Source organism: Stegastes partitus, unplaced genomic scaffold (genome assembly GCF_000690725.1).
Source record: "Stegastes partitus isolate 25-593 unplaced genomic scaffold, Stegastes_partitus-1.0.2 Scaffold21, whole genome shotgun sequence".
NCBI lineage: Eukaryota > Metazoa > Chordata > Actinopteri > Pomacentridae > Stegastes > Stegastes partitus.
This window is the reverse complement of record NW_007577752.1, coordinates 598945-608764: the sequence shown is the minus strand read 5'-3', so window position 1 is coordinate 608764 and position 9820 is coordinate 598945. Positions and strand designations below refer to the sequence as shown.

The following is a 9820-nucleotide window of genomic DNA, read 5'->3' as shown; positions in this document are numbered from 1 at the left end:
AAAAAAAAAAAAAAAGATTAAAAAATCCCAAGTAACTCTGCCAGAGTGTCTCTATGGGTCACTTTGCCGGTCACAATCCCGCATACAGGAGGAGGGTTGAACGTAGAGATAGCAATTCCACCCGACATAATAGTCTTTTAAGTAAATCTGATATTCTAACATTTAACAGGACAAAATTGATTTATATAATATGGGTCTGGTGGCGCAGTTGGTAGCACTGTTGCTTCGCAGCAAGAAGGTCGCCGGTTTGTGTCCCGGTGGGGGCACCAGGATCTTTCTGCGTGGAGTTTGCATGTTCTCCCCATGCAGCGTGGGTTCTCTCCGGGTTCTCCTGCTTCCTCCCACACAGTCCAACAACATGTTGAGGTTAATTGGTGATTCTAAATTGTCCGTAGGTGTGAATTTGAGTGTGCTTGGTTGTCTGTCTCTAAGTGTAGCCCTGTGATAGAATGGCGACCTGTCCAGGGTGTGCCCTGCATTCGCCCTAACTCAGCTGGGATAGGCTATAGACAAAGCCTTAGTCATTAAGTTATTGTGAGAAGTGATGGCCTATTTCAATAGCAAAATTAACAAAAAACAAAAACACACAAAAAACCTAAACCAAGAATCAGCAAAAGAAAGTTAATTTGTAGTTCTAAGCATAGTTAGGGTGTTTTTTACTCACTTTTTGTGCGTCCCACCCGACATTATTCCTCTCTCCTACAGCGTCCATTACAATTGCATGCAAATTAGGCATTTAGCTAATTTCCTTATCGAGGAGTTGGCAACACTGGAGGGCGTCGAGCACATTTCCTCGTGGCGTCTTAAAACCTATACAAATAAGCGAAATAAACACATTAATAACAACATTTGTTTTTATGTCAGGACCCTTTAAACAAGCAAATAATAGATAGAAACACATATATATTTAATCAGAAACCTGTCAAGTGAATTATTTTTTGAAGATTTTTATAGCTTATGTATTTATTAGGAATTTATTTGTATTTCCGTGTGCATTCACTTACTGAATATTGCATAAAAAACATTTAATACTGGAGTTGCATATAAGTATTAAAATGTCATAACAACAGCTTTTCTATTTTTTTGTAACATATTTTTTGGTTTTGCTTTCATTAGATGTCACTGAAAATCACCAAAACGATTTGTAAGACTTTACTTAAACCGTGACAAAACGAACATGCATTTTACTGTTCTTATTATTGTAGCTGAAAACTAGTGTATTGTGAATGTGATGCAGCAATAGTGAAAACTGTGCAGGCAGAAAATGTGAACGAAGTGCAACAGTTAAATCATCATATGTAACACTGAAAGAATCCTCCTGCAAGAAATCAATAAAAACTGGGAGGAGGTGGAGGATTTGGAACATCTCCCTGTTGACCACACAAGTGGCAGGCCTGCCTAAATTATGATATATTTCATGTGACGACTGAAAGTGGGTCTGGTTTTTTGGAGTTGTACGAACAAAATATAAAAATGAAGGAATACAATTGTAACAAAATAACTATTGTACTCATGCTAGCCAGACATACCACTTTGCTGGCAAGAAACTTTGCCCCATGCGAAAGTGAAATAGTTAATTGATGGAAGTGTGTAAGTTGTTAAAAATATATATTAATAATTAATAATAATATATTAATAATAAACGATTTTCAGAAAGTATTTCTTGACAATGATAATTTAGTTAGTACTGACGACAGAAAATAACCACTATTGACTATCTAAATAATTTTTTTCCCTTTACATTCTTAAACTTTGCCTTTTTAAATCCTTTTTTTTTGTTTGTGTGTTCATTTTATTCTGCAACCATGTTGGTGTGGTTGTATTTTGTTTGTAACTAATATCTGTGTTAGAACTGTGACTATGCTATTACTAGATGATTACCATGTTATTATGAGCTACTACCAAGCTGTATTTTTGTTTGTTTTATTTATTCATGTATACCTAGTGACAGAAAATTCTATTTGACGATGAAATATACATAAAAAATGACACTGAATGAATCATGAAGTTGGCTTGTGACTGCAGTCTTTAGAGCAGAATTCGAGCAGTGAGGTCAATGCTGATATGAAACCTGAATAAAATACAATCAAGTAGACATAAACATGCAAAAACTCACCTTTATTGATGAATATATTCCTCGTCGATCTGTAGTCATGCTACACTACTGGAAACAAACCTCATGTTTTACACACAATGTGACCTTTGGGGACAAACCAAAATATAAACACTGCATGTAAAAGATCTTCTTTACTGACTGAGACAAAGTTAAAAATTGCGTACAAAAAGTTTTTTAGCTATTCATCTGGTGGCAAATTTTCCACCTTTGATTCAATCCACGTCCTGATCAGGAGTGGTTTTAGAGGATAATGATCAGATGGCGTGACCAGTACAGACCCTCCCTGGTCAGTGGCTATAATAAAGGGCTCCTTAAAATGCAGCTTTATTCAAATGACATGATTGCACAGATGTTGAGAGAAAGACGAGAACGAGCTGTTCTGCTGGATGCTTGAAGATCGCCACCATTTACTGTGTAAGAAATCATCTGGATGTGTCTCAAAAAATGTCTGCCAACTTCATTACATCCAACAAGTTTCATACATAACCACAAAAGGACACTTCACCTTTGTTCCAAAAACATTTAATTTGCTTTAGGAAAGAGGGATTACAGTACACACTGATCCATTCGGGCTAGAGGTCACCAATTAAGAATAAATAACTGGCCATGTTAATACAAACTCTGCTTGCTTTCTTTGTACAGTTACTAAAAGAGCGGATCAAGCCACTAATATTCATAGTGTGACATCATAACTGTCTTGTAGATCTTTAAAAACCTTTTCGGATAAATTCATCTTACTTTCTTTATTAAACATGAACAACAACTTTAGATTTAAAGTTAGCAAGTGGAGAGGAAAGCAGCTAATGTCTTGCTCAGGATCTTGTTCCCTTTTTTGTGAAGATGTATTCGGTTAAAGTTGCCTTTTCAGCGCTGATCTGGATCATTTCTGAACATTCAGAACATTCTCTCACTCATAAAACCTGACTGGTTCTGGACTTCACTGGCAGTTATTGTTAACTTTTAACCCAGTCACTCATGACGGCGTCATTACACCACTGTTAGGCTCTGGGAGTGAGTGTGGTATTGCTGCCTGAGCTGAAACAGCCTCACGTCCAGACTCCAGGAGCAGCTCCTGAATTGTGGTTTTGAACCACCTGAAGGAAGCACTCAACTGATTTCTGATCAGCGTTACTGGGCACCCATAATTTCCATCCAGAGCAGAGACAGAACGTGTTTCGAAGCTTATGATACAAATTCCCCTTTAAGGTGTGCTGTGTGAAAATAGTCAAGTAATACCACGAGCAAAAGACCTAGTAGTGTGCATTTAGTGGCATTCCACTGTTACAAAAAACCTTTCTGGTTCTGGTCTGGCACCAGACCTGCTCTGGAAGAACTACTGATATAGCTTTATAGAATATAGATTTTTTTTTTTTTTTTAATAAGGACATATCACATTGTTAATAAAATATATATAGTAATAAGGCCAAGTTGAGCATTAAAAAGAGATTGTGAGCACAAACAAAGGCACCCTGATCAGCTCCCTACTTGGGAGAGTGGTTTGATTTGCCGTCCTTTTCATTACGTTTGGCACATTTTTGAGGAATCGTAAAGTCACTGATTTCCTGGAATCTGGTGTGTTGGACTACTCTACCCAGAAGTGTCTGCTGCAAAGCAGGAAACCCTGATGCCTTCTATTTGTCTATATAGAAAATAACAAGGAAAATGTAAAAATGAGCCCCCTTTCTATTCCTTAAAAAATAAATGTGTCAATCTATATATACTCTTCTGAAAGTAAGCTGTTTTGGTCCTCTAATATCAAAATGTACAAAACATTACAGCTCTTCGTTATACTTTAGGAAAAAGAGAGACGAAATAAGGAGATTGTTTGCCACAAAAACAATCTTGATTAGTTAGAAAGGGAGAAAGAAAAACAGTGAAGAATGGAGACCATGCCCCCCCTTTCAGGGTTTGTGAAATGGCCTGTTTGGTCGCCCTTTGAGGGTGCATCTGAGAGAGTTTTTAACGCATTCATGCCATATGGGAAGAACCTCTGGAGCAACATGATAATTACATGCAAACTCATTATAAAAGTCCGCAGAATCAAGTCAACATATATGTAGTTTGTGATACATGTTTTTCAGCAACAAGCACAACCGTACTCTGCTATGACGCCTTAAGAAAACTAATTACAACAAGATTCATGTGAAAGAAATGGTCAATTTGGTTTGTTAGATTTTAAAGTAAAATATTGCTGCTTATACCTCAAATATAACGATGTCTTAAATCCCCCCCCAAACAAATCCATGTCCGTCTCCAGACGCCCAAGTTCTGGAGTAGTGTTTTTATGAACTGAAAAGCTGAGGTGACCAGTATTTTCAAGTAAGGTCGCATCTGCTGCATTTCCCATATGATTTGAACGCAGCCGCTGTTGTCTGAAGAGGCAGAGTCAGAGTCAGGAGAGGCAGGTAGAAGTTAGAAGTAGGGAACGGCCGTTAGTTTGTACCACTTGACCGTCTCCTTGCTGAGGTCAAAGTCTTTGAGTCTGAGCGTGATGCCGCCCAGAAAGTAGTTCTCACGCAGTGACTCAGCACTGAGCACGCTCAGTTGCAGCTCCCGTAGACCAAGGGTTTCTTTGCTGTAGCCACTGTACACCAGCTGGGGGAGGAGAGGAGGGAAAAGTGAGCAACGAGTGTCTGTCATGATTGTTGGCCATGTAGGTTTTTGGTTATACAAGAAAAACATAAATAAGAAGTAATGGATGTATAATAAATGCAAGCATAGTATTTCCTAACCATCTCATTGAAAGTAGGGTTCCTGGTTTTCCTCGAGATCTTCGTCTTGCGTTTGGAAGTCTTGTGTGGATCTGGAAGCAGGTAGGTTTTCACATACGGGTTGGGATCTGTTCCGTCTTCAGAAACCTGACAGGGAGGAGAAGGGTTAGTTGTGTGACAACAAATGGAGAAACAAGAAAAGAAATAACAAAACAGGAATGTGTGTTAAAGCAGTGCTGTGCTTACCAGGTCTCTAATGTGCATGACCATGATGAAGAGAGTGCTGTTCCTGTAGGAGATTGAGAGCTTCACTTCTCCTTCCACCCGACCAGAGGTGGGACTCAGTGGAGGTTCTGCAGCAGTAACACATAAAAAGGAATTTAAAAAAACAACACGTGCGCATTTTTTCACCAGGAATTAAACTTCCCAACACAGTGCTGCCCACTTAATGTCATAACGCTTTATAGAATATCCCATTTATAATCATAAAACATCCACGTCCCACAAATTTCCTATATATCCTATAGTAAAACAGTTGTTTATTGTCATAGAATAATGTCATAATCCTGGTTTTTGTCATAACGAAATTCCCCAAAATTGATTCCAGGAATAACTTTTGCCCGTTTAAAGTCATGGTCGGCTGATTGTTACGGCTCACGGGCTGAGTGTTGGTCATGTGTGGCAGATTATCACACTCCAGTCAGTCGGCGAAGGCAATGTTTTGGTTTGTTTGTTACTTGCCAACCTGAGATCTGAGTTATTCACACACTGTCTGACATTACTTAGGGCACATCAAAGAGAATCGCATTGTTGCAGAGCATGTCGTCACTCATAAGTGAACTGCTCAGCTAGTTAATCATGACAAGTTAATCCTCTGTATACCCTCTAACTAAAGGAAATAACTTTTATTGATGGGTTGGCTTTTCGTATCGACAAAGGTGAAATTTCACTGAAGCAAAACTATAAAGCTTCGTTCGGTGTGCCCAGTCACAGTTCAGCGACTTCCCCACAACAACACCATCATTGCTGCTAACCCACCCTACTCGCTAGATTTGGCTTTCTGTGTCTTTTTCCTCTTCCCTACAATGAAATTCAAGTTGAAGGTTCACAGTTTTGACACAGTTTAGGAGATTCAGCACTCATCGCAGATGGTGCTTGGCGTGTTTACATAACAGGACTTCCAGGGGGTGTTACAAGTGTTACAGAAGCGCTGGAAGTGTTGTATTACTGGACAAGGATACTACTTTGATGGGGATGGCAGTCAAACTTAAATCAGGGGTGCCCAAATATACTGTTAGAAATCGTGGCTTACTGGTTTGCCCACTAATCAATCCAACTAAAACAACAGTGTCTCAACCACATTTAGCATTAGAAATGTGCTCATGTATAATCTGAAAATCCATACATTCATTTGAAAACCTGTAATACTGGGGGCATGATTCGTGACACTGTTTTGAAACATATTATAGGTGCAGATGATCTTTTGTTGCTTCATCTGTTAAGCATACAGCAGCTTGTTGTTCAACTACATGTGTCTGGTGTGAAACATGATAAACACAATGTCAGTAAGACATAATCTAAACATGTCATGACTTTAGATTGTCTAATAGAAAACTTAGTGTCAGTAATAGTCAAATATCTTCTGGCTTTGTAGGACACCGATTTCTTGTGTTTTTGTACATATTGTATTTAAAGAAGTGTCTTTATTTTATCTTAACTCTGAAGGTGCAAAAAGTTTGATTGATTGTTTTAATACTTGATATTTTTGAGTTACAAAAAAAGACCAATATTTGAGGTGTTTACCAGCTGCTTTGGGCGTGGCATCTAAACCCTCTGTCTTGTCATCTCGTGCAATGGGATGAAAGAAGGTGTAGATCAGGTCACACTAGAAGAAGACAGCAGAGATTAATTAATTAACTCTTCCTGATTACTAACAATGCAGTATACTGATGCCGAGTGTGTGTGTTTGTGTGTACCTGGGTGACCTCTGTGGAGCTTCTCATCAGGTTGTGGACATAGTTGTTGAGTTCCAACTTCCTCTTGGCTGCCACTTCTTTAATGTGGGTGCGACCGAGCACCATTTTGTTCGGGAAACTGGAGATAAACAGAGAGGCAAGGTACATTTAATTGATCAGCTTCACAGATGGAACACTATAGCATCTGCAGAAAAGGCTGATAAAAAAGCACAAATGAATTATTTGGGTGATAGCACAACTGTGGTTTGTGAGTGTTACTTACAGTCATCCTCAAATGTATTCATACCCGACCATTAAAGAAAAGGCAAAATTTACAGTCGTCACTCAAATATCTAGAAACTGAAAAAAGTAATAATAAATAAAAATTTGCTAAACTATAATTTAGAGAAATAAGACATTGCTTTTGAATTGTGGTTGAAAAGAATAATTAAAAAAACAACAACAAAAAAAACTGTCCTGGACAAATCAGAGCACTTTGCTGATGAGCAGTGGCCAAAATCCAAATACCTGTCAACAGGTACAGAAGTCTGATTGAGAGTTACAGAAACACTTGATTGCAGTGATTGGCTCAAAGGGTTGTTCAACAAAATATTAGTTTACGGGAGCCATCATGCTTGTTTGCTTGTTTTTTTTTTTTGGTTGCTGTTGTTTTTTGTTTTAAATATTACTGTTGAACTACAATTCAAAAGCAATGTCATGATTTTCATTAAATTGTTTACTTATTACTTTTGTCAATTTCAACTTATTTCAGTGACAGCTGTTATTTTCCCCTTTTTTAATGGGAGGGTATGAATACATCTGAGGACGACTATAAGTACCTGGTCAGTCAACTGGAGAAAAATCGACTGTATTACAGTTTTGCTCTAAGAATAAAACATTAGTAGAAGACACGTGATGTAGTTGTCAATCGAAGAGATGATGGTTTACCTCGGCAGCTTCCAGAGAGGGAAGAGGATGGTCAGTTTATTGTGGAGCTCCTGAAACTCATCAAAAGTGCGGAAGACAAACTGAGGCTCATTCTGACCTTCCCTCAGGATCCTCACCACATATGTCTGCACAGAGAGCACAGTGGACACAGCCATGAAATCTGGTTTTATCACAGTCCAGTTAAATCTACGTATGAGATCAAACAGGGAAATGGAAGACAAAATTGAAAACAGCTTTGGTGGGACTCACATAATGCTTGTCGGGGTTGTATCTCTTTTGGAAGGAGAAGATGGAGGCGTGGAGGATGCGCCCCTCCTGTTTCAGAGTGTATGTCTTTGGGGAGAAAGACAGGATTGGCTCATCATTGGCTGGAAGACCGGAGAATCGTAGCTGGGCGAGGTTGTGGATGAAGAAGTTGAACTTGGTGGCCACACTTCCCAGACTGGACTCAATGAGCCTGAGACAGGAGAGAAAGGACAATATATGGGGGGGAATAAGATGAGGCAATTTTTGTGTCAATATGCTCTTTTAACTTAAGTTCTTTACAACAAAAACTTAATAAAGCACACTGTCCTTCATCTTTTTAATTTCAATGCAGTCTGACTGGTCCTACAAAAACCCAGTATGCCTGTTACAGTTTGTACATTGTTTTGTTGTTGAAATGTGAGGTAGCAGCAGTTCTTGCCTTCCTCCTACACTGCCACCTGGTGGATATGGAGCTTGTAACACAAAAGAGACCAAAGAAAAAAGAGAAGTATTGAACTTTACTCTATTCAAAACAGAAAATCTAGCCAAAACACCTGCTGTTCATGTGGGAATACTTCTGAAGGAAAAAGTTTTGAGGATTTACAAAAGTCTGTGGAATTATATTAAACATTTGTCACAACACGTTTCCACTGAAAAAGGATTGAAGAGTAATTAGTTTGAATGAGTGCACGGAGAACAGAAGTTGATGCATTTACCTGGTGAAGAAGATGGTGGCCTCAGCATCTGTATTGTGAGGCTGAAGGGCGTCAAACACGTACTTTAGATCCTGAGAGCCGGTCAGCTCTGGGAGTCCTGATGACGTCATCTGCAACACATACACATCATTTGAAGAGATGAACACAAAATTTCAAAACATTTTTTGAGTGATTTATTTTCAAAGTAGTTTTTCAGGTTTACTTTGTTATTACCAGTCGTTTTGCACAGTACATTGTTACATAAAATTTGCATATACACTACATGTAACAGCAGAATTTATCTTCAAAGCAGCCACATCCATTTTATGGAGTATTTATTGAATTAAGCTTGTTGTGAATGTAGATGGTTACAGTTTCTGCTTATTGTCTTTTGTTGTTAACATGAGCCCTGTCTCTGGTACAGTGTTGGATTCTGTTTAATTCCTTGGCTGATCCAGTTGCCTGAGTAGAAGTCAGAGATGATGTAAGTGTTCTCTGTTGTATTCAATCTATTTTTCTATGGGGTTCTGTTTACATTGTTTTCAGTGTGTATGCTGATAACCTTGAAACTACTACCACTAATACTACTTCCGCTAATTACGACGACAATGACAGGATGATTTATACTGGACATCAACGTGCTAAAGTTATCATTGCTGTAATGTGTGAGGTTAATCAGGGCGGCGCATTTAAGAGCACAATCACCTGAGTTTATTAATACTATTTAGAAATGTTGCTAGGACAAATGAGGAAATACTCATGTTACCATTTGGGGTGTTTTTAATTTAGGAAATTACCAGCAGAAATTCAACAGCATTTAGTGACACTGGTTTCTGATGCTGTTGAATTGTATTACACCAATATGTGCTTTTATTATTTTACATAACCTATTTATATCAATGAGTGCAGGATTAAAATCAGTCTGTATCATGCAAAGTAGTTCAAACTACAAACTAAATTCTCTAAAGTGATGACAAAATTGATTCTATACTAAACATATATACACTTGTCTCTTTAGGGAATACAATGAAAAAAGCAGCACTAGCACCTTCGACAGGTATAGGACAACAGTGAAGCACTGATTTATTATGAAGGTGTGTGTGTGTGTTTTTTTTTTCATATCTTGTTATTCTTGCTCGCGCAGGTGCA

General features: G+C 38.3%; 1 protein-coding gene across 3 annotated transcripts in view; it reads right to left on the bottom strand.

The window, feature by feature from the left end:
- Positions 1 to 2621: 2621 nt before the first annotated feature.
- pik3c2a (phosphatidylinositol-4-phosphate 3-kinase, catalytic subunit type 2 alpha) overlaps positions 2622 to 9820 on the bottom strand; it is a 49719-nt gene continuing 42520 nt past the window's right edge. For all 3 annotated transcript variants that reach the window (XM_008294205.1, XM_008294221.1, XM_008294214.1), the window contains exons 26-33: positions 8693 to 8802; positions 7980 to 8187; positions 7731 to 7855; positions 6804 to 6921; positions 6631 to 6712; positions 5074 to 5180; positions 4849 to 4974; positions 2622 to 4711 (exon numbers count right to left, since the gene is read on the bottom strand). In XM_008294205.1, coding sequence (XP_008292427.1) covers positions 4529 to 4711; positions 4849 to 4974; positions 5074 to 5180; positions 6631 to 6712; positions 6804 to 6921; positions 7731 to 7855; positions 7980 to 8187; positions 8693 to 8802 — 1059 coding nt within the window. In that variant the 3' untranslated portion in view covers positions 2622 to 4528. The remainder of the gene's footprint in view (positions 4712 to 4848; positions 4975 to 5073; positions 5181 to 6630; positions 6713 to 6803; positions 6922 to 7730; positions 7856 to 7979; positions 8188 to 8692; positions 8803 to 9820) is intronic.